The sequence below is a fragment of the Schistocerca americana genome, chromosome 6, assembly GCF_021461395.2.
Source record: "Schistocerca americana isolate TAMUIC-IGC-003095 chromosome 6, iqSchAmer2.1, whole genome shotgun sequence".
In the NCBI taxonomy this organism is placed as follows: Eukaryota; Metazoa; Arthropoda; class Insecta; order Orthoptera; family Acrididae; genus Schistocerca; species Schistocerca americana.
In genome coordinates, this window is record NC_060124.1 from 331,622,543 (window position 1) to 331,648,149 (window position 25,607).

The 25,607-nt window shown below is 41.6% G+C and overlaps 1 protein-coding gene across 1 annotated transcript; it reads left to right on the forward strand.

The window, feature by feature from the left end:
* Window positions 1–75: 75 nt before the first annotated feature.
* Window positions 76–23,652, forward strand: LOC124619646 (39S ribosomal protein L43, mitochondrial). Its single transcript, XM_047146175.1, has 4 exons — window positions 76–383; window positions 459–565; window positions 648–850; window positions 23,219–23,652. Exons 1-4 carry the CDS (start codon window positions 247–249, stop codon window positions 23,342–23,344), a joined length of 573 nt encoding a protein of 190 aa, XP_047002131.1. The 5' UTR covers window positions 76–246; the 3' UTR covers window positions 23,345–23,652.
* Window positions 23,653–25,607: the final 1,955 nt, after the last annotated feature.

Sequence of the window (25,607 nt, forward strand, 5' to 3'; positions counted from 1 at the left end):
ACAACACCACACACACATGTCGACTGCATGGTCGACACCGTTCGACTTAGAAATTGTCGGACGCCGAAAAATCGATTCGATCATAGCACAACATCCAAGTACAACAAACCCGGTATGGAAAGCGGCATGAAGACTAAGAGGTTGAGTTGTGTTTGTTTACAGCATTCGGTGTGAGGCAGTGTTTGATACGAACAGGTTACAGTACACAGAAGGAAGAATCAGTGTGTGTAAAAGTTGTTTCATATCATGTCGAACTCTCATTTATTTTTGCCTTCGGGTTTTCCCAGAGCACCATTAGGAAATGGTTTGGGCAGATACATTTGTCAGTTGCAACGAATAACTATAAAATTTTGCAAAAACCATGGAGCAAGTAGAGGCGTCAGGTAAGTTATAAGGTAGTACTCTAGAATCCAATGTTTTTATTATGCTTCTTACCATTGCTGTTTGAAATCTTTTAGGGAATTCATTGAATGCGACCTGATTGATTTTGCACGTAAGAACCCTCAAACCGTAGTGTACGTAAAGCCCCGTCGACATCGATCACCTGTCATCAAGGCGGAATACCGTACGTTTTTCATTTTGCAACAAAATACTCTTTGTCTTGTTAAAGTTGTCGTTATTTAAGGATTTAAAGATTTTTGTTTCAGTGAACGGAGAAAATCATCACATGAGTGTTCATAACTTTACATTAGATGAGATTCGCAAGTGGATATCGGTTTTATGCACGCAGAACCAAGGGTCAGTCGTACGTTATCGCAAAATGTGGCACACAGATCATCCTTCCATACAAGGTGTGTGGAACCCTTTCACTCACAGGCAGCCAGAACTGAATAAAGCCACTTTCCCACAGGTGAGATCAAACGCCAAATACAAATTTGCATAATGAGAAAGCTTTTTTGATATAGTTCTAGGTGACGGTAACAGAAATCGTATAATAATGTGTGGCCGCTAGCAACCAGCAGTCATTTGCACAAGCAGTAGTACCGCAAGGAAAATATGAAGTGTGCTGGGACGAAAATTATTAAGTAATTGTCATTAAATCTAACCTAACATTTGTACATGTGTTGCAGGAAGTTTTTTTGCAAAAACTACGGTTTTATTCAGCACTTCTATTTCAGCCTTATGTAGCAAGTCAGGAAAACTTTGAATGTTTAATTTTGTATTTTGTGACAAGTATATATTTTTGTTAGCTACATGAGAATGTTGCACAGGAAACATTGGTGAGACCTATACATGAAGTAGATCATACAGCATATTCCCATGATATAATTCAATGTGTCATTGGTTTTATTTGGTTCTATAAGCTTTCAAACTCACTAAGAACATTAAGAGATTTTATTTTTAGTGACCAATTGAATGCAATACAAAACTGTGCTCATGGGAAAACAGCACTTGTTCATTGTCAAGTGTTATGCAAAGTACAAACCGTGACATGTGTGCAGAACTAAGGGTTAAGACTGTAAGTGTTTTGGAAGAACCTCTGGCAGTGCAAAACTTGTGGCAAAATAGCACAAAAGTTGCTATGTAGAGAATAAAAGCAACAACTATACGAGAAGAGTTGGAATGTCAGAAAACTTTCCTCGAGTAAAGAAAGGCCTGGAACAATGTGGAGTTCTTCCAGTGTTCTCAGAGTGAAATGGAATCTGGCCTTTCGGATCCTCAGTTTTTCATGTTTTCAGATGAGTTGTGTTTTGTCCCACCAGAGCATGCAGAGCATATGTTGTAGTGCAAAAATCTCTGTCAGTACTTTCAAGCGTCATTGCACAGTCTTAAGATTGGTGTTTGGTGCACAATATCTGGTGTCTGCATTGTAGTAAGATTCTTTCTTGAAATCATTAATGTCAACTGGTGTGTCAAGAATCAATTTAATTCATATGTGGATCAACTCACAGAATATGAACAACTGTGTGGACATTTTCAACAAGAGAAAGCAACAGTGCTCAACACTTTGACAACTTAGACACAACTGCATGAGGTGTTTAGTGAGGAGAGGACAATCAGCAGAGGCAGTACAATCTTATGGTCACCTTGATCACATGATCGGCCTCCTGGAGATTTTTACCTATGGGGCCAATTGAAGGGTGAGGTGTACTCAAATAATCTGCACATGCTGGCAGAGCTACAGCAGCACATTGAAAATGTTACTGTTACTATCCCTTGGGCAAAGCTGCTCTTCTTATTACCCAGGTTGATAAATTGAGCACAGTGTTGCATTAGCGTCAACAATGGACTTTCCCAGTGTCTACTGTGATGTTCATAAAGTGTCAGTCCCACATCAGTCTTGTTATAAATATTTTCTGGGCCAACTTTATTTTGGTTTCTTCTACTGTTGGACTCCCTTACAGTGTTAAGGCACTTTTAAACATCATAATCAAGTCGAACAGAGGGAGAAATAAATGAAATATTGGAAAGTATTGATGATTGGTTCTTGACAAGGTTATTAAAAGGAAGGTTGTCCCAAAGCAAAATGAGTCGTGACTGACTGCCCCAGTGATGTCACTATAGGAGTAAAGCAGGGAAGTGGTTGGCACAGATAGCAATTTGTAAACACAAATAACTGCTTATAACTGCAATAAATTTTCAGAAAATTGTTTAAGGCAGTTGATAACCTGTTTAGATGTTTTGTATTGGCTGCAGTGTGTCACTGCTGTAATTATCATTTTTGTGCTGCTGGTTGCATTTGCAATGTCATATTTAGCAAGCGCACATAAATGAAAAGTTTGTTTCTGATTTACAGTTTTATAATTGCTGATGAACAATCGGTATATTTCCTTTGTACAGCAGTGCAGATTATCACTGTGGCTTTTTTATCCCCTCAAAACTTACAAATCATTACATTGAAGTTATTTTATGTAACTAGTCATCTGTCTGAACTGTAAGCCCATTGCAATATAGGACTTTGAACATAAACAAATTTTCCAGACTTACTGTAGCAGTAGTTGTTGTAGTAGGCTGTTAGTGTGTCACTGTAGTTGTTTGCACAATACAATGTGTAGCCAGCCAAGTAGAGGAGCAGTCGGCATCATATTTCACAGTAGATTCCTCTGGTGAAGGTAAAAGAGGAAAGTTAATATCGTGCAGCTCACTTTCACCATGTGTTATTTCCAGTGTTTTTCCCATGTTGGGCAAAATAGCTCCAAATATATGTGGTTTCAAAAATCCTTACCTATTGTCTGCCTCCGCTGAAGTTTAATTTGACAGAGGAATATCATCATCGTTGTGCCCCAAGTGTAGCAGCCATTGTCAATGTTTTGTTTCTGTTGGCGAAGGAATTAAGTGGCAGCGATTGATTCCTCATATCTGTGAGGAAAATATTCTTTTGTATAACAGATTTTGTAACAGTTTTCCCACCTAAAAGTCTTATTCCCTCATCCAGAAAGTTTTTTCTCTTTAATTTAAAGAAATGTATAATGCCTGAAAGTACAGAGATTCATTTGTCTCTGTAGCAGTAAAACCTTTTGTGCGGAGATCTCACATTGCAACAATACTATTTTAGTCAACATCTTGTGTGACATTGTTAATAAAAAATACCGCAGCAGTTTTTCAGATAGTTTATTATGCCACAGCAGATTTTATTCTAAACAAACATCTTCAAGTGACTGACAGTTCACCAACACTTGTAACTAATTCTCACAATTTGTCAGAACCATGCCAGTGTCATGACTTAGATGTACAATTGCCATACATGACGCTAAGAGACAAGCACACTAAAACACATCACGCATACTAATCACTGTGCATATTTCATGTGGTTAGTGAAGTGTTTAATTGTGCCCACCAAGATCCAGAATGTGCCTCTTAGTGATAGCTATGACAATGTGACATTCCTGAACTGGACGTTATTGCAACTATTGCAGTGGACACGTGTTACCTGTTGGTAATGTTCCAAGTATTAAACAGCACAGCTTATTCAATTAGTAATTGCAATGGTTATTGGTTACGTTTGTCATTTGAAGATGTTAATTTGGAATGATGTGTGTTGTGGGATAATAACCATACCTGAAATATTGGTATGGTGGTCTTTTCTAATATTTACATTACTTAGCTGTGGACACACAAAATAATAAATATTATCTTGTATGGAGCAGATAATTGAATTCCACTGTTCAGCATTATCTGTGAATCAAAATTATGGTAGACTGCTTGCTTCCACCCTAAAAACAAACAGCATACCATTACAAATAACACATTAGTATACCTACCTACAACACAATCTTCAACGGAATATTATGTACACTGTTGACTACATTTATTTTGACAGTGAAGATGACTAGCCTTCCATTGGCTGCAAAACATCTGCAAGCACACCAGGAAAGCATGTGAAATAGTGTAAGCTCAATGTTTCCAGTATTGATATTCCTGAAAGTGGGAAACCAACCTTGTTTCTTAACCCTTGAGTGGGCGCACTGTCTTTCACAACGAGTGGGCGTACCATGTACTTTGAATATTTGCAGAGAATCACTTTCTTTATGTTACCAAAGTAAACATTGTAAGAGCAAAATTGCAGTTTACTTAGTATAATTAGACAACAATAAAACAAACTTACGTAATATGAGCTAAAGCACTGTTTAATTAAGCAATAACAAAATAAACTTTCATTATACCACTCTGTTGCCATGGACAGATGTTACCTGTCAGTAATGACCCAAGTATTAAACACTGCAGCTGCATCACATTCCTGCCAATCGCTTATTCAATTGGTAATTATCTTGTAGACAACTGCCTAACTGCGGGATTGTGCTGCTAACTCATAAACTGGTAATTTTCTTTCGGATCGTAAATTTTTTTTCTTACCTAGTTCACTGTTTATTTTATATTAGTGCTACTCACTTGGACATATGACAACACAATTTATCACTGTTAGCTGAAGCGGTAATGAAGGAATTGGTATGGGCTGACAATTGTGGAACAATAATGGAATGGGGCGAAGCAGTTTTATGTGCAGTTGGAGCATTTTATACATAGGTGCACCTGCTCAAGGGTTAAAGACAAATAGCGCTTCCTGGATACAGAACAAAGCCTAACCACTATACAGTTTCTTCTCTGGCCACTTTACTTGTTTCTTTCCACTCAATAAACAGTTTATCTGTGTACAGGAAACTCCTGTTTATCCAAAATCCACTTTATCCGAACAAATTTTTCTGATTTTCGCGGCTTACATTGATGCTGTCTGATGTATCACGCAGCTTCACTTTTGTCTAGCTAGACTGACACTTGAAAAGTTTCAACTTGTCTGCACCTGGAGCCATGATTTCGCTGCTGTTTTTTGGCAGTCACTGCTAATCAGTGCACTAACCCGTGTCAAAAGTATGAGTGTTGTCAATTCGTGCATGTGTTGGTTGAAGTTTTAGCATGTTTATTGTTCGTATTGCTTGATTTCATGCCATTGCCATCTATTGGAACTCCTTGGAAGTACAGTAGGGACATTATTGCTCTAGGCAGTGGGACATAGCCCTGTTGAAACCAACAGTGGGAGTGTGGCGCCAAACACTTTCTGCCTGTTATTGGTACGTCAAATGAAGCCGAGTCTTTAACAATTTGACAGTGAATGTACAACACACTGTTGTGTTGCTGCGTTGGCTTGGGTAGGACAGGGGAGAGGGGTTAGATGTATCGAATCTTTAATTCAATGGCTGCCACAGACTGGTTTCAAAAGTCAAAAGCTTTCCCTAGTGCATCTCAAGGGTTGTCAAGTAGTCCGCCTGTGTGCTTTTGATTCAACGTTTCGTGCTCGTGCTACATGCTTCAAAATGTCCAGAGGTGAAAGTGGCCAAGAACCAAAAAAGAACCAGTCAATTGTCAGTAAAAAAAAAGCTGAATGTGACTACGGGTGTGAAGCGAAAAAAGAATGTGATCTCATTGGAACAAAAGCTTTACGCTTTGCAGAGAATTGATGCTGGTGAGCCACCCACAAAAGTTGCTGCGGATTTGAACATCGGTAGGAGTACGATTACTGATTGGAAGACAAATCATTTGGAAATTGAAAACTTTTGTTCCATCCAAGTGTCAGGCAGTGCAATGAAGTCTCAAAAAACAATGAGAAAAGGTGCACATCCTCAGTTGGAAGAGGCCTTATTTTTGTGGCACGAACAAATAAGAGCCAAAGGTATGCCAGTTTCAGGTCCTCTACTTTGTCAAAAGGTGATGACTTTTTATGAGCTGGTTGAAGGAAAGGAGCAAGGACTCTTTGGAAGTGATGGCTGGCTGGATCGGTTCAAGAAGCGACATGGTATTCGTGAAATTGCCATCAGCAATTATTCATTATCCGTGAATGAAGCCACTATCGCTGATTTTAAGAAGAAACTGCACACAATCATTGACAAAGGAGGTTATCCTGGCGATCAGCGATCAACTTTATAACTGTGATGAAACTGGGTTGCATTACAAAATGTTGGCAACAAAAACCCTTGCCTCTAAACAAGAAAAAATGGCATCTGGATATAAATAAAGCAAAGAAAGGGTTACTGCCCTCACATGCAGTAATGCCACTGGCAATTATAAATTGTGCCTTGCTTTAATTGGCAAATCCAAAAAACCAAGAGCATTTAGATGGCATCCAGCTGATAAACCTTTTCCATTTTGGTACGTGAATCAGTCTTAGGGCATGGATGAATGGTGCCATCTTCAAAGAGTGGTTCCAGGCAGAGTTTGCTCCAGCTGTAGAAAAATACATGGAGGAAAATGGACTTCCTCAAAAAGCGCTATTTCTTATGGACTACGCTCCATCTCACCCAGATGATCTACAAGATGGGATATCAAAGCGTGTTTCTCCCACCAATCGTCACGTCTCTATGTCAACTGATGGACCAAGATGTTCATGAGGCAATGAAAAAAACATTACAGACGCAGGCTGCTGGAATACTTAATCAGTGTGATTGATGCTGAAGAAGCTCATAAAAAAATCGATGTTTTAGGTGTCATTCATTGGATTGATGAAGCTTGGAATCTAACTCTTCCAATTTCTCTCAATAGGTCTTGGAAAAACTCTTAGGTCATAAGGCAGCTCATCAGTGTTGGGAAGAAGAAGGCAACATTGAAGCTCTAGCTGGCATGCCAGAAACAGATGAAAATGACATAATTGTGGTAAATTTACCTGAGAAGCTACTGGGTTGTGAAGAAGCAAACCTCGAAGATGTTGAAGAGTGGATGGAAAACGACTTTTTTGATTTGGCTGAGAAAGAAATCGTCCAAATTGTGACCAATAAGGAAGTGTCAGAAAAATATGTCTCTGATGACAAAGCAGAGAAAAAGATTCCTCACACAGGCGGATACGAAGCGATCCAAACCGCTCTGGTGCACATCAGCCAGCAGGAGGAGGCGACTTTATCGAAATGTTTCCAGCATTGGAGATATATTACTGCAACAAAAGTTTCTCAAGCCAAAAAAACGAAAAAACATTACGAACTTTTTTACCAAAAAATAAATTCGAATGAAGCGTCCTAGAACTTCAAGGACCATACATTAGTATTTTGTTTTTTTACTTTAAAGGTCTTCTAGACAAACTTTTCATTCCATTGAGTAAGCTGTAGATTTGTTTCATAATTTTGTACAGTAGTTTATTTTTTATTCAAAAGAGTAGGTAATAAAATTAAAACTCCTGTTTTTTCCATGCTGCCAAATAAGGTGGATTTTTTCAGCAAGGACACAAAATAAACGAGCTTTGTTGTTCAGCATTTAAAAACTTTTGATTTTTCAATCATACTTTGGTGCCCTTTTAACACATCAACACAATTGTTTTCAGTCAAAAACATTCAGGCTTATTCACAACCATATCAATAACATTCTACCATACCCTACGCACAATTTACGATCATATTTCACCGTTTTGACCCAATTCTGGGTGTTTCACGTGTAACAATTGGGACTTGGTTTATTCGAAATTTTCATTATCTGATACGGCCGCCGTCCTGATCATTTCGCATAAACGGGAGTTTACTATATCTTGAAAATAGTTTGCTTAAAATTTCAATCGCTCTCTCCTGCACTTGCTTCTTTCAACACAATACTTTACTTTAATTTTTATGTACTTTTCACTGTACCTCACAGCTAGTCTGTGATTTCTTTATTCTGATTCTTCTGTACAATTGACAGTCCTCTGTAGCTCATTGCACTTGGTAGAGCACTTGTCCGCGAAAGGCAAAGGTCCCGAGTTCAAGTCTCGGTCCGGCACACAGTTTTAATCTGCCAGGAAGTTTCATATCAGCGCACACTCCAATGTAGAGTGAAAATTTCATTCTAGAAACAACCCCCAGGCTGTGGCAAAGCCATGTCTCTGCAATATCCTTTCTTCCAGGAGTGCTAGTTCTGCAAGGTTTGCAGGAGAGCTTCTGTGAAGTTTGGAAGGTAGGAGGCGAGGTACTGGTGGAATTAAAGCTGTGAGGATGGGGCGTGAGTCATGCTTGGGTAGCTCAGATGGTAGAGCACTTGCCCGCGAAAGGCAAAGGTCCCGAGTTCGAGTCTCGGTCCGGCACACAGTTTTAATCTGCCAGGAAGTTTCATATCAGCACACACTCCGCTGTAGAGTGAAAATTTCATTCTAGAAATAGATTGTCTCTTCTCCCAGTGGGACAAATGTCTTAATGCATTTGGTTATTATTCTTGAATGGAACCATTCCATGATCCCATTTTGGCTGGTGTTATTTTACATTTGACTGCCCCTTGTGCATGGCGATTAAGAGCAGTCCTTTGCACATTCCTGGGGCATGGCTGATGATACCCTTGTTCTGAAGAACAGTTTCCGTCAAGGACAATGTACTGGATTCCATTACCTAAGAAGTCTTCGAGTCACTCATATCTTGGCACTTATTCCATATGCTTGTACCTATGTTAGCAGTCTGCAGTGGGGCACCATGTCAAACACTTCCTGGAAATCTGGAATCTGCCTGTTGCCCTTCATCCATGGTTTGCAGGATGCCATGTGAGACAATGACAAGCTATTTTGCATGAGCAGTGCTTTCTACATCCATGCTAATTTGTGCACAGAAGCTTTTTGTGCCTCAAGGAAATTTATTATATCTAAACTGAGAATATGTTCAAGAATTCTGCAGCAAATGGATGTTAAGGATATTGATCTGTAATTATGCAAATCCATTCTTTTACTCTTCATATATACAGGAGTTACTTAGGCTTATTTACAGTTTCTTTGGACTTTGTGCTAGGTGAGACAAATTCACGTTAAGTAAACAGCCAGTGCCACAGTGTACTCCATTTAAGATCCAACTAATATTCCATCTGCATCTGTTGACTTTTATTTTCAACTCTTTCAGTTGCTTCTCTACTCCTGGAAGAAATTTTACTATGTCGCCTATTTGGCAGTCTGTGCTACAGTCAAGTGATGGTATGTTTGGATGATCCTACTAATTCTTGCCTGTCGACACTGGCACATTCTTTTTTGAACCAAGATTGCAACAATCTCTGCTTCCTCATCATTTTCCGAATTTTATTATTTGAAACCATTGTCGGTCTCTTTATACCATTTTATTTGGCACATATTATCCACGGAATGTTTACAATCATTTTAAAGTTAGTCTAAGTAGGGTGCTAATGACTACTTATCTGCTCTTTATAACATAAAACTCTCCTAGCCTTCTTGATGAATTTATTAACTTTAGTAACCATCATTACTTTGATGACATCTTGATCTGTAATCCCTCTCTCTATACTGACACTGTCATGCCATTTGGATAATTTTGTGAGGTAGTTCCAGAAATAAACATAAAGTATTCATTGCACAGAAATTAGCTGTTACGATACCTTGGGTCCATCCTCAAACTTCATGTAGGCAATTATTTAAAAAATTAGGCCTACCACCAACAGACCACGATACATTTGCTCATTTTTGAAGTTTTTGAGAAGATTATTTCACAGTTTGAAAATAGTAGTATTCATAAATATAATGCTAGAAACAACTCATGATGCTGGGACCGACTGCTCGTCCCCAGTGATCTGCATCAACTGATCTGGGAATCACCCAGTCTGGAGCCGAGACTGCGCTGTTTCTGCTGAAGAACCCAAAATACAGGAGATAAAAGTGACCAAGCAGATCCCCAATGCCAAACCCAAAAAAGAAAATAAGGCGACAAAATCCACTGTCTTTGCTACCTTATATTCTTCCATGGTGCAGAAACCTACTCCCAAGGCGGACGCTTCGACACTGATGATGCATAGTGTGTCTGTATCCACCACAGGCACCTGTTCTTGCACCTGTACATGTGAAGGGAAAAAGAGTAAAGACAAAGCAATCCAGGCAGCTGCAACAGGAAAGAACAACAGCAGTTCTACATCTACATTTATACTCCGCAAGCCACCCAACGGTGTGTGGCAGAGGGCACTTTACGTGCCACTGTCATTACCTCCCTTTCCTGTTCCAGTCGCGTATGGTTCGCGGGAAGAACGACTGCCGGAGAGCCTCCGTGCACGCTCGAATCTCTCTAATTTTACATTCGTGATCTCCTCGGGAGGTATAAGTAGGGGGAAGCAATATATTCGATACCTCATCCAGAAACGCACCCTCTTGAAACCTGGCGAGCAAGCTACACCGTGATGCAGAGCGCCTCTCTTGCAGAGTCTGCCACTTGAGTTTGCTAAACATCTCCGTAACGCTATCACGCTTACCAAATAACCCTGTGACGAAACGCACCACTCTTCTTTGGATCTTCTCTATTGCCTCTGCCAACCCGACCCGGTATGGATCCCACACTGATGAGCAATACTCAAGTATAGGTCGAACGAGTGTTTTGTAAGCCACCTCCTTTGTTGATGGACTACATTTTCTAAGGACTCTCCCAATGAATCTCAACCTGGCACCCGCCTTACCAACAATTAATTTTATATGATCATTCGACTTCAAATATTTCCGCACGCATACTCCCAGATATTTTACAGAAGTAACTGCTACTAGTGTTTGTTCTGCTATCATATAATCATACAATAAAGGATCCTTCTTTCTATGTATTTGCAATACATTACATTTGTCTATGTTAAGGGTCAGTTGCCACTCCCTGCACCGAGTCCCTATCCGCTGCAAATCTTCCTGCATTTTGCTGCAATTTTCTAATGCTGCAACTTCTCTGTATACTACAGCATCATCCGTGAAAAGCCGCGTGGAACTTCCGAGACTATCTACTGGGTCATTTATATATATTGTGAAAAGCAATGGTCCCATAACACTCCCCTGTGGCACACCAGAGGTTACTTTAACGTCTGAAGACGTCTCTCCATTGAGAACAACATGCTGTGTTCTGTTTGTTAAAAACTCTTCAATCCAGCCACATAGCTGGTCTGATATTCTGTAGCCTCTTACTTTGTTTATCAGGCGACAGTGCGGAAATGTATCGAGTGCCTTCCGGAAGTCAAGGAAAATGGCATCTACCTGGAGCCTGTATCTAATATTTTCTGGGTCTCATGAACAAATAAAGCGAGTTGGGTCTCACACGATCGCTGTTTCCGGAATCCATGTTGATTCCTACAGAGTAGATTCTGGGTTTCCAGAAATGACATGATACGCAAGCAAAAAACATGTTCTAAAATTCTACAACATATCAATGTCAGAGATATAGGTCTATAGTTTTGCACATCTGCTCGACGAACCTTCTTGAAGACTGGGACTACCTGTGCTCTTTTCCAATCATCTGGAACCTTCCATTCCTCTAGAGACTTGCGGTACACGGCTGTTAGAAGGGGGGCAAGTTCTTTCGCATACTCTGTGTAGAATTGAATTGGTATCCTGTCAGGTCCAGTGGACTTTCCTCTGTGGAGTGATTTCAGTTGCTTTTCTATTCCTTGGACACTTATTTCGATGTCAGCCATTTTTTCATTTGTGCGAGGATTTAGAGAAGGAACTGCAGTGCGGTCTCCCTCTGTGAAAGAGCTTTGGAAAAAGGTGTTTAGTATTTCAGCTTTACGCGTGTCATCCCCTGTTTCAATGCCATCATCATCCCAGAGTGTCTGGATATGCTGTTTCGAGCCACTTACTGATTTATCATAAGACCAGAACTTCATAGGATTTTCTGTCAAGTCAGTACATAGAATTTTACTTTCGAATTCACTGAATGCTTCACGCATAGCCCTCCTTATGCTAACTTTGACATCGTTTAGCTTCTGTTTGTCTGAGAGGTTTTGGCTGTGTTTAAACTTGCAGTGAACTAACTTTCATGTTGAACCACGGTGGGCTTTTCGCATCCCTCACAGTTTTACTCAGCACATACCTGTCTAAAACGCAACTTACAATTGCCTCGAACTTTTTCCATAAGCACTCAACATTGTCAGTGTCGGAACAGAAATTTTCGTTTTGATCTGTTTGGTAGTCTGAAATCTGCCTTCTATTACTCTTGCTAAACAGATAAACCTTCCTCCCTTTTTTATATTCCTATTTGCTTCCATATTGAGGGATGCTGCAACGGCCTTATGATCACTAATTCCCTCCCTGTTCTGCGCTTACAGAGTTGAAAAGTTCGGGTCTGTTTGTTATCAGTAGGTCCAAGATGTTATCTCCACGAGTCGGTTCTCTGTTTAATTACTCGAGGTAATTTTCGGATAGTGCACTCAGTATAATGTCACTCAATGCTCTGTCCCTACCACCCGTCCTAAACATCTTAGTGTCCCAGTCTATATCTGGTAAATTGAAATCTCCACCTAAAACTATAACATGCTGAGAAAATTTATGTGAAATGTATTCCAGATTTTCTCTCAGTTGTTCTGCCACTAATGCTGCTGAGTAGGCAGGTCGGTAAAAGGAGCCAATTATTAACCTAGCTCGGTTGTTGAGTGTAACCTCCTCCCATAATAATTCACAGGAACTATCCAATTCTACTTCACTACAGGATAAACTACTACTAACAACGACAAACACACCGCCACCGGTTGCATGAAATCTATCCTTTCTAAACTCCGTCTGTGCCTTTGTAAAAATTTTGGCAGAATTTATCTCTGGCTTCAGCCAGCTTTCCGTACCTATAACGATTTCAGCTTCGGTGCTTTCTATCAGCGCTTGAAGTTCCAGTACTTTACCAATGCAGCTTCGATGGTTTACAATTACAATACCGATTGCTGCTTGGTCCCTGCATGTCCTGACTTTGTCCCGCACCCTTTGAGGCTGTTGCCCTTTCTGTACTTGCACGAGGCCATCTAACCTAAAAAACCACCCAGTCCACGCCACACAACCCCTGCTACCCGTGTAGCCACCTGCTGTGTGTAGTGGACTCCTGACCTATCCAGCGGAACCTGAAACCCCACCACCCTATGGTGCAAGTCGAGGAATCTGCAACCCACACGGTCACAGAACCGTATCAGCCTCTGATTCAGACCCTCCACTCGGCTCTGTACCAAAGGTCCGCAATCAGTCCTGTCAACGATGCTGCAGATGGTGAGCTCTGCTTTCATCCCGCTAGAGAGACAGGCAGTCTTCACCAAATCAGATAGCCGCTGGAAGCCAGAGAGGATTTCCTCCAATCCATAGCGACAACACATCATTGGTGCTGACATGAGCAACCACCTACAGATGGGTGCACCCTGTACCCTTCATGGCATCCGGAAGCACTCTTTCCACATCTGGAATGACTCCCCCCGGTAAGCACACGGAGTGCACATTGGTTTTCTTCCCCTCTTGCTGCCATATCCCTAAGGGGCCCCATTACGCCCCTGACATTGGAGCTCCCAACTACCAGCAAGCTCACCATCTGCAACCACCCGGATCTTGCAGACTGAGGGGCAACCTATGGAACAGGACAAGCAGCCATACCCGGCCGAAGATCAGTATCAGCTGGAGACAGAGCCTGAAACCAGTTCGTCAGACAAACTGGAGAGGCCTTCCGTTCAGCCCTCCGGAATGTCCTTCGCCCCCTGCCACACCTCGAGACGACCTCTCACTCTACGGGTAAGGGGTCAGCCTCAATGTGGGCAGTATCCTGGGCAGCCACAGCCGTAGTCCGATCGGGGGATGCGTGGGACGAGCTGGCCGTCCCCGACAAACCCCCATCCAGACCCCCACAGTGATGCCCGTTGGCAACAGCCTCAAGCTGTGTGACCGAAGCCAACACTGCCTGAAGTTGGGAGCGAAGGGATGCCAACTCAGCCCGCATTAAACACAGCAGTCACAGAGCTAAATACTGTTGTGCAAAGAACATCTGAACTAATCCACAGAGAGCACAAACAATTCAACACAAAATTTAAACGGTTATTAAAATACAATATTGCCTAGTAAATGCAGTAATGCTGCTACTTGCGGACTGCTGACGCACTGCTGACACACTGCTTGGCAGCAGAAGGAGACTACGCGATTTTACACTATTCAGGTACTAAAATGCGATGCTACAACTCTCAGATACTATAATACGCCCAAAATTTATGAATTAAACAATGCAAGTACCCAAAAACACGCAAAGAAATTAAGAATTAAACTATGTAACAAATAAGTGAGCTAAGAGTATACGACTTGCTGCTGGCAGCTGCTTATCCAACAGTGGCAGGGAGCATCCAGAAGGTACAAGAAAAGCAGAGTGCCTCTCAACAACCCCCCCCCCCCCTTTTCCCCCCTCATCCTCGAAGGGACAGGGTGCAGGGACAGACTCACGACATTCGGGTCAAAAGCTGTCCCGAGCGCTGTCAGATGTCATTCTTTTCCATTTGATGGTGCAAAGATAGGGGTAAATTAAAACCGCACCGATGACATAGGTATCATACTACAGTGGATCATGAATAGGTTCAGAACTCATGTGGAAGAACTGAAACTCCTACCACGGGCGCGTCCCTTGTGGTTTTGTTTACAAGAAACACATTTTAAAGATACAGATGTCCCTTTGCTACAAGGATGTATGCTATACCGCAAGGATGACCTATCAGGGGGAAAGGGCCAAGGGAGAGGTGTCACAGTGTTTGTCACTAAAACGCACCACTCCTCAGTTCTCCCCTTGGCTACTGACCTGCAAGCAGTTGCAGTTCAAATTCATGTATGTTGAAGGATCACTGTTTGCTCACTGTATTTACCTCCACAAGGTGTACTAAACTCTGTGTTTCTCACGGGTCTTATCGCACAACTCCTGCGACCATTCCTCCTCCTGGGAGGCTTCAATGCCCATCATGTCATGTGGGGCTCAACCAATATTTGCCCTCGGGATCGAGTTTTGGAGGGCCTCATGGTGTCTCACAAGCTGTGCGTCCTCAACATGGATACTCACACACGTTTCTCCACTGCTATTGGGTCATTCTCAGCCAACAACCTCTCTTTCTTTTCTCCCGCCCTCACCATTTCTGTTCAGTGGGAGGTCATTGACGACCTTCATCCCAGTGACTACTTCCCAATCTGCCTTCACCTTTTAAATGGCTCACCACTTGAAGTTAAGCCCCCAAAATGGATGGTCAGCAGGGCTAACTGGACGAGTTTCAGCCAGCTGGCTGTGTTCAAACGCTGCGACAGCGTCCAAGGATGGGTGGACCACATCACACAAATGATCCATCATGCTGCTGACTTCTTCATCCCCCAGTCCTCAGGTCATCTTAGGAGGTGACCAGTACCTTGGTCGACAGATGAGTGCCATTCCGCAATCTGGGAAAGGCATGCGGCTCTTCGACATTTTAAATGCCGACCGACAGCAGACAACCTTAGGGCTTTTCAAGTCGCAAGGGCCTAGGCTCGATGCCTCATTAGGGAGAGTAAGAAAAGGTCATGGCAAGCGTTCCCGGAATCCGTCAATCATTCCACTTCTTCTAGAAAAGTATGGGAAGCCATCCAGAGGATTTCTGGTAAACACAACCGTTTACTGATAGCAGCACTGCTGGAACAGGGGTGCCTCCAAACAACACCCAGAGACATTGCTCAGATGCTGGACGAACAATTTGCACTGCCAATGCAAGCCAGGATGTGGTGTTTCGTCACTATCATGTGGCTGTATTGAGGGAAAAGTTGGACTCCAGGTCCAACAGTTCTGAGGCCTATAACTCCCCTTTCTCCATGTGGGAGCTCGAATCGGCATGAGATTCGTGACACTGCACTCGGTCATGACCAAATCCGGTATGTCATGCTTTGACACTTGCCAGCGGCATCAAAGGAAATCCTCCTCAAATGTTGTAATATAATATGGCAGACAGGCAACTTCCCCAACTCGCGGATGGAGGCAACTCTGATCCTTCTCCTGAAACCAGGAAAGGACTGCACATGTCCCAGTAGTTATCGGAATATCGCCTTAATGAGCTGTGTAGGAAAGACCCTGGAGCGAATGGGTAACCGTCATCTGGTGTGGTTTTTAGAGCCAGGCAACTCCTTAGCCACTCTCAGTGTGGATTCTGAAGATGTCGGTCCGCTGTTGACAATCTGACCCTCCTAGAGGCGGCTATTCACCAGGCTTTCCTCCGTAAGTATCACTGTATCGGCATATTCTTCGATATAAGTAAGGCATACGATACTACTTGGAGACACTCCATCCTTGCACAACTGCATCAATGGGGCTTTTGTTGCCACCTCTCCATCTTTATAGTCTTTCCTGTCTCGGTAGTTTTTTAGGACCCGAGTTGGTGACATACTGTCAGATTGATTTGAGCAGGAGAATGGTGTTCCTCAGGGCAGTGTTTTAAGTGTTAACCTCTTTGCCATAGCCATTCAACAGTATCACATCTACAGTAAGGACTCGTGTACAGTGCTCCTTATTTGTAGATGATTTTGTTGTTTTCTGTTCCTCCTCCAGTGTTGCAACAGCAAGCCGTCAGTTGCAACTTACAGTGCGGCAGTTAGAGGAGTGGTCTGCAAGGAGGGGTTTTCAGTTTTATGTGGATAAGTGTGTGTGTGTGTGTGTGTGTGTGTGTGTGTGTGTGTGTGTGTGTGTGTGTGTTTTCATTTTAATTGCTCTCATCATCTTTTTAATTTACCTGCCTTGAATATGGGGGACACATTTTAGAGATGCAGTGCGGTTTCTGGGCCTCATTTTTTGCTCCCATTTGTCATGGTTACCACACCTGTGAGAGCTGAAAGCCAGTACCCTGAAGGCACTGAACATCATCAAGTACCTTAGCCACAGGTCGGACAGGGCGTGTTTCCTTCAGTTTTATTGGGCTTTTGTGTGTTGCGGCTGGAATATGGTTGCTCGGTGTATGGGTCAGCGAGGCCCTCATACTTGCATATCATCGACGCTGTCCATCATGAGGGGATTCGGCTGGTCACAGGTGCTTATTGGACCAGTCCCATACCTATTATCAGTGCTGAGGCGGTGGAACCACCTCATGGTGCGTCACGCGTGTAAGTTCCTCGCAGCTCCAACTTCACCTGCACACCGTACTGTTGCTGGTCCACCTCTGGAATGCCTTTTTTCCAACCATCCATGAACCACAATGCCATGTGGGATCCGTGTGCAGCGTGTGCTTTAGTCATTCGGTGTGGAGCCAATACGACCCCAAATCCAAGATTTTAACCGGCTGCTGCCCTGGCTACTGGAGAGGCCCAAAGTGATTTGAGATTTGAAGCGGTACAGGAGAGATAGCATTCCTGCTTCTGTTTTTAATGAGATATTCTGTGATACCATGACTGTGTAGCTGTTTTTATGGATGTGTCTAAGCAGGTAGACTCTGTTGATTACTCTGTCGTTTTCGTGGATCATGTCCTTACGATCAGACTGCATCCAGAATTTACCATCTTCGACATAGAATTATATACGATGTTGTGAGCGCTGGAACAGATGAGACATTCTCCCAGTGTTAGATTTCTCGTCTGTTCAAATTCTCTGAGCATCCTTTATTCTCTCCAACATTTGTAGCGTACCCAGCAAATGGTTCAAATGGCTCTGAGCACTATGCGACTTAACTTCTGAGGCCATCAGTCACCTAGAACTTAGAACTAATTAAACCTAACTAACCTAAGGACATCACACACCTCCATGCCCGAGGCAGGATTCAAACCTGCGACCGGAGCGGTCGCTTGGCTCCAGACTGTAGCACCTAGAACCGCACGGCCACTACGGCTGTCCTACCCAGCAGACACAGTAACCCAGAACATCCAGGATGCCCTCCTACAACTACAATGACTGGGGAAGGAGCTGTCTTTCTCCTAGGTACCTGGGCACATTGGAATTGCAGGGAATGAAAGGGCAAATCGAGCAGCCAAGGAGGCATGTAGTGATCCTCTGGTAATTCGGTGTGCTATCCCTCTGCATGCTTTCACCTCGCTGTTGGGGTACAAAGTCGTGTCGATGGGAAGACAAGTGGCTGGCAGAAGCTCCATGTCATCAAGCCCATAACTCAGCCATGGAGTACTTCCGTCCAGTCACATCGGAGGTCCTTCTTACTCGTCTTCGCATAGGCCACAGCTGTACGACATGGATTCTCATTCCGGCGAGAGGACCCTCCAGTGTGTGGTGCTTATGGCGTGCAGATCACGGTGCACCACGTTTTATTGGACTGCATTTTATTTGCTGACCAGCAGACTGCAGCGGATCTGCCATCTATTTTATGTAATGATCAAATGAATGTGGTTAGGGTTGTAAAGTTTTTGTGAATTGTCCAATGCTTTTAACAAGATTTTAGGTAGAAGTTCTTAATGTGTCAAAGGGTGGCCAGCTCACCCTAGATTTTTGTAAGTGATCTGTGTTTTGTTTTCTCTGTGTTTTAATTTCTTGATTAGCTCTCTTCCCTCGTAATTGGTTTTAGTGCATGTGAGAGTGCATATAATACAGAGTGACTGTGTGGTCATTTCGAGTGCATGTGTGTACAACACTTTTAGTTCATCTCCACATTCGTTTGTTTTTATAAGTGTAAGGGCGCTGATGAGTTCCCATCAGATACACACACACACACACACACACACACACACACACACACGAGCGCGCACGTCGTTTCACAGTGGCTCTCCCTTTGATAGCATATGTTTTGCCAGCTACAGGGCTGCTATAGGTGGTGATAGGATAGTGCATAAGGCAAGTCTTGCAGCGGGTACTGGTACAGGGGTAGCTGCCTTAGGGTAAGGAGATGGGTGCAGAAGGAGTGTAGGATCTGACAAGAATACTGTGGAGATAGGTGTGTTGGACAAGATTTCAGACAGAATGGATCTCATTTCAGGGCATGATTTTAGTAAGCCATGGCCCTCTTGAAGTAGCTGATTAATACATTTCAGACCAGGATAATACTGAGTCATCAGTGGTGTGCTCCGAAGTTGTCTTTTGGAGGGATCAGCAGTACCAGGGTTGGATGTGATGATGGCCCAGTAAATCTGGTTTTTAACTTTGTTGGTGGGGTAACTAAGTGCAGTGAAGGCTGAGGTGAGAATGGTGGTGTATTGCTTAAAGAGTCTGCATCCGAACAAGTATGTTTGCCTCAAATGCCAAGGCTGTATGGGAGGGAAAGTTTGACATGGAAAGGATGGCAACTGTAAAAATGTAAGTACTGCTGTTTGTTGGTAGTGGATGGAAGTGTCTAGCTGGCCTTCAGTGAGGAAATTGGGAGAAGGTATTCAGAGATTCCAGGAATTTTAACAGGTCAGTTTCACCTTGAGTCCATATGATAAAGATGTCATCAATGTACCTAAATGAAACCAGGGGCTGAAGATGTATGGATCCCAGGAAAGCCCCCTCCAAGTGACCCATGAAAAGGTTGGCATAGGAAGGAGTCACCCTGGTTCCTCTGATCTGTTTGTAAGTCTACCCCTCAAAGGTGAAGTAGTTGTTGGTAAGGCCAGTATTACACTATCAAATTTCTTTGTCAAAGATTTGATCAAATATTCCGTCAAATATATTTTTACAAAGATCTTTGACATAGCTCTAGAAGGTGTATTACACTGTCATCATATTTTTCGCCGAAGTTCAATAGCAACTTGTTATTAACTACGGCATTTGCATGTACCACAATTGCACTGTGTGCACATGCGGAAGAGAAGCGGGGGGAAAAAAGGAAACATACCTGGGTGAAGCCGTGGGTTTTACGACAACACGATAAAAGCATTCAACAAAACTTGTTACGTAAGCTTATAGTGGAGGACGTCAAGTCGTACATCAATTACTTAAGAATGGATGAGAATACATTTCTGTATGTGCTCAATGAAGTGTATCTTCATATCACAAAGCACAATATTCACTTAAGAACTGCTACATCTGCAGAAGGCAGGCTCACTGTAACACTCCGATTCCTTGCTACAGAAGAGGGTTAAGTTAGGTTAGATTAGGTTAGGTCAGGTCTCCAATCTTCGTAATCTATTTTTGTATTCAGCGTGCCTCACCTTGTAAAGCACCTCATCGGCTTCATACATCTCTATTAATTTTGTAGTTGTCGGCAAACACCAATTGTATTTACTGGCAATGTTTATAAAAACACTAAAGATGACAGAAGGTGGGTAGAAAGGATGTCATAGGTTTGGAATCAGATGGTACTGACTGAGAAAATGTTTAGCAGTAGACAGACCATGTACATGGGGATGTTGGTATATAGGGAGGTGGCATCAATGTTGACAAGCAAGGTGTGTGGTGGTAGTGGAACGGGCACAGATTTCTGACGATCTAAGAAATGGTTGCTATCTTTGACATGGAGGGGAGTCTTGTCTGGGTTGCAGGTGCTGATCAACTAAAGCAGATATATGTTCAGTGGATGCTTTGAAGCCAGCAACTGTAGGATGGCCAGGATGAATGGGTTTCTGGATCTTAGGAAGAAGGTAAAAGGTAGGGGTGTGTGGTTTGTATGGGGTGAGAAGTTCTATGGATTGAGGTCCTTTGTCTGTTGGTAGGTTAATAATGAAGTCATCAGTTTTTAGGGCATATAGAGCCTGCAGTTCGGCAGAAGACAGGTTAGGATAATGTTGTAGGGACCACGGGAATAGTTATGAAGCAATGCTGGATGTGAGGAATTCTTTGAAGGCTTATAAGGGATGATTTTGAGGTAGTGGTGGTGGATCAAGTTGGGATTATGGTCTGAACTGTTCAAGGCAGGGTTCAACGTCAGGTTTGTTGTTGGAAAGGTTTTGCGATTGGGTTGCAAAGTGATATTTCCAGTTGATTTACATGTGAAGGAAAGTAGGTCCTTCACCAAAGCAGCACGATCATATGCAGGTTTAGGGTTGAGAGTGAGACCCTTAGATAATACAGATAATTCAGAAGAGTAGAGTGCTTTATATGAGAGGTTAAGAACACTGTACTGTTGTGACTGGTTCATGTGATTATGGGCTATTCTGGGTCTGGGAGGCAGTGGTGGATGTTGTGGAATGTTAAGGAGGTTGGCCAAGCTTGGTTTGTCCCCCTTCAACCCTTCTGCCTGAAGAAGGAGCCATTGGCTCTGAAAACTTACCTAATTACAACCTTCTTTTGCGTGCGTGTTCTGCCATTGCTTGGCGAGTAGATTTTTTATGTATCCAGTTAATTTATTTTGTCAAAAATTGGTGTTTTTGTTGTTAAATACATTTAATAGATGTATGAAGCACTACAGTATGGAACATATCTTTTGTGAGTATAATTATTGTCACAGTATTGTTTGATGTGCAAAAGCCATCAGTTTGATTACTGTGGAAAACTAAATAAAAAATGTAGTTTTGTTGTGTATTCTGTTATGATAGTTGTTACAGTAGTTTGCAGAAGCTGAAACAAGCATTTAATCAATGCAAGTATATAAAGAAAATTACATTGTTGAGCAGATATTAAAGCAGTCTATCTTAGTGATACATTACTTAAAGATAAATTGCTGATATATCTCTCGTGTTTCATTGTTAACTTTGTGATGTTTGGGGTGATTATATGATTCTGGTGCCTTTTGCACTGCCAGAGTGTTAATAAATATACTTAGGTTGGATGGACCTACAGTAACAAACATCTGTTTGAATTGCACACACTTTGTCATCCTTTCTTACAGTAACAGGTTTTTAAGGCCTACACCAGAAAAACAAAGAAATAGCCACTCTGCAAACAGATGAAAAACACCTTACTTAAAAAAAGTATAAAATAACACACTGCAAAAAGCATAATAAAAAAGGAGATCAGTCAATTACAACAGAGGAGATATCTACTGCAGATAGTAGTCCATTGTTGCCAGTCCGTAGCTTCATCTCCCACTGCTGTTGGCTCCACTTGTTTAAGGATAGTTAATATGTTGTCCTTCCCTCACGCCCTTGGACTTCCCCTTGTATGTTTTTGTTTTCCAGTAGGTTGAGAGTGGAGGACTCGGTACAGGAGGGATCTATCAGCTCAAAGGATGTGGCCAAACCACTGTTGTCTCTTGTGTGCTAATATTCTGCCAATGTGTGACTTTCTAAACCACTGGTACAGCTCTTCTTTCGTTCTTCATTCCCATTTGCCTTCCAGGATATTTAAACAGCTCCGTAGATCTTTTGAAGTACCTTCCTCTTGAAGGCACAGATTGCCTCTTCAGGTGTTGCTGATCCACCTAAGTTTCATAGGTATATAAAATTACCAGCAGTAATAGTGTCATGTATGGCTGGATCTTATTCTTCTGTGATATCAGTCATGACTTGAATAAATTATTCAGACTAAAAAACATGTGATTAGCACTTATTATTTGTTGATGCACTTCTTTCGTCACTTCACTTTTATAGTACTTGAATTCTTGAACTCAAATTTCACACACTTGCAGACATAAATTTAAATCATTTTCCCCTTTTGTTCCTTCCTCCTCCCTCACACACACAATTTTCTTTTGAACACAGCTGGTTAATATTTTACTGTGTTGGTTGCCCTCATTTTGTCACATTCCTTTTGGTTCATTTTCAGATATACTGACAGATACAGCAGTATATCAGATATAAAAATGTTTCACTGCTTCCCACTTCAAACCATCACTTGCTCAGATGCCGGGGATGTATTTTATCGACATTGGAAAGTATTAAGGCCTACAAAAATCCTCTAGTCTTCCCTAAAAATTTGTCATCCTGACAGTTTAAATGTTATAAGTAGCATCTTATTTCTTTTCACCTAATTGTTTACAGCTCTGAATATTTGTCAGCTTATTTTGTGTTAAGATAATGACTTACCTTCAGATAACATTACAGTAAGATTACTGAAAATGTGTATGTTTGGGGTTGTGACTCAGTTCCTTATTTAACTTGGAACATATATTTCTTTTAGTATGACTTAATTTGTTCCATATTTAACATATGTCTTGTTTAGCTGTGCGGCGTCATCTAATTGGTTGGTATCTTAAAAAGATGCATACTAATTCAATGTTTCAATACTGACCGAACAGGTTGTGAAACAAAATTACACTTTCATTGTTAATATACTTATTTTAAAATAATTTTTCTTTTCTGCAGGAAGGATTGTCAAGTCCACAGAATTTACCACCCACTGCTACTGATTTGTTACTGGATATGTTCAAAAAACAGAAGCTGTCAGAGGAAGACTCTAGAGCTGTCTTAGAAGAGAAACGTGCTGAGTGAAGTTGCATCTAGAACGGAAGACTAGTCAGTGTTGTAGTAAAATAGTGCAGAAAGAGAAGATACTGAGAATTTATAAAGTAGCTACTACTGTTGACGTTGTGAGAGGTAGTACCTTAATACTTACTAGCATTTGGTTAGAGAAATCAGCCATGTGTCAGCAATCATTACTTGAATCAGATTTAAAATTATGCAAGATGTGATTTACTTCTGCAATTGATGCTTCTTGATACAAGAAATTGGGTTTCTATGCTACAAAACGCTGTAAAGACATTGTTTTGATCTATTTGCCAATAAAAGTGTTATTTTAGGCTGCTGTTCTTCAATTACCAGTTTAAATAGGTGATGAGAATAACAGTCATGACAATTAAGTCCATGATGAAAGGGGGAGAGGCACTGTAAATGTACTGATCACTAGGAACATAGTTGAGGAATTTCAGTGGCTTGTAAGCACACAAGACTTTAGTGAATTGTCTTCATGTGTGTTGTTATTTCTTGTGTTTACCGCATTCTAGTGCTGCCATTTTCAATTTGTGAGTCTTAGAAATAGTAATGTTCCTGTGTCATTCACTACTGAGCTGCAGCAACACTATCCAGTTTTTATAGAGCATTTAGTTAAGCCATTTTATGACGTGCTTCAGTATGGACATAAACAATAGTTTCTTATATACTAGAGCTTTTTAATTTTTTGAAGTGTTTGCATATTTCCTGAGTGTGTTGCAAGATCCCAAAAGAGCATAGTAGCAGAACAAGCTTGTTGTCTCAGTTGTTTACACAGTTAGATCACAGCTTCAGATCCTCTTAATTTTTTAATGTACCTATTTAGATTCAATTAGGTGTGAAATATGCCTAACAATGCGCTTGTTATGAGTGGATGCGAGGAATATTGGTCATAGTCTGTGAATACCTAGAAGCTGTGTTACCTATGGGTGATAATCCTCAGACTGCTACCCAGGACTTTAGCAGTATGTTGAAAACAAATATGAGGTGGTGCCCATTTTTAAAATTATAAAGGAGCCAGCAATAGTCACTCCATCTTTTTGGTACTAGCATTAATCTTCCTGGTAGATCTAGATTTCCATAGAGGGAGGTGGTGCTCATTATTGGGAGGTCCACTGTTAGCTTTGTGATGATCAAGGACGTTGTGTGTAGATCGAGTAGGAAATTATGTGGAGTTGGTATGCTTGCCAGGAGGTCTTGTCAAAGATGTGGAAGAGGCTTTCTGACACTTATTGGATGCACTAGTTGCTGCCAGCAAGAAGTAGCTCATGTTGACAGTAATACTGAAACCTGTTACTTTGGTTCAAAGGCCACACTGAGTTACTTTTAGTGGTCAACTGAAGGTTGTTAGCCCTCTCTCGGGGTGAATATACATCTTGCAACATGTAGCATTTTCCCCTGGACTAACTGTGACTTTCTGGTTTGGAATCAGGTGGAAAGCTTAAACAAGAGATTACATTGATTCTCAGTTTCCTGAGTCCAGATTTTTTGCTTGTACCATTGGATGGAGAATTGTTAAAAGTCCCCTAACTAAATCAAGTGTGCACTCTCCTCCAGAAGCAGCTTCTTAGGCAGTGTAGTATTATTGGTTTGCTTATGTGAGTTTCATGTTAGAAAAACTTCAGTGCATACTGCATGAGCAGTTGTATTTATTGTTTTGAGGAAAAAATGAGCAAGTCAGATTTAGCTGTTATGAAAGGTAACAAATATCATTGTAGGAAAAGAAAATTTAATCTTAATGTTAGTTTATTGCAGAAGTGATCACGGTGAGGTTTCATAATTACTGCTACATATTAATGGCAACAAAATGCTCATAATATTTTGAACACAAAGTAATTGAAACCAGATGTAGAAAGCAATAAATATTGAAATTGAAATGTAGTATAGTTTGTCCACAAGAGGAAGACTTCTCACAGGTGCTAGCAGTAGCGGAGAAAATTGGAACAAGTTAGGTGTGATATTTACTTGTTCTTAGTGCTGCAGTGTTAGCCGAACACACTGCTTCAGTAGCCTGACAGCGCCCTTTTTTTAAAGAGCTGATATACCCCTTTGTTATTTTACTGTGTGGTGTTCTGCTTTGCAGATTTCTGCTGCATTCTAAAATGAGTGCAAAGGTTCATCAAGGCTTCATGTAGTACATCAAAATGGAAAAGAGAGCTGTATTTTAAGTGCTGCTGCGTGCACAAGTAAAAGCCTGACTAGTTATATGATGTTTAGATTTTTCCCCAATCTCATATGGTCAAATAACCTGAAAGCACTGAACCAA

Bases quoted from the DNA above. Each gene is read 5' to 3' on its own strand.
- LOC124619646 (XM_047146175.1), top strand. From the start codon at position 247: ATGTCGAACTCTCATTTATTTTTGCCTTCGGGTTTTCCCAGAGCACCA. The intron at 384-458 runs GTAAGTTATAAG...GAAATCTTTTAG, and splicing joins GGAGCAAGTAGAGGCGTCAG to GGAATTCATTGAATGCGACC. The intron at 566-647 runs GTACGTTTTTCA...TTTTTGTTTCAG, and splicing joins TGTCATCAAGGCGGAATACC to TGAACGGAGAAAATCATCAC.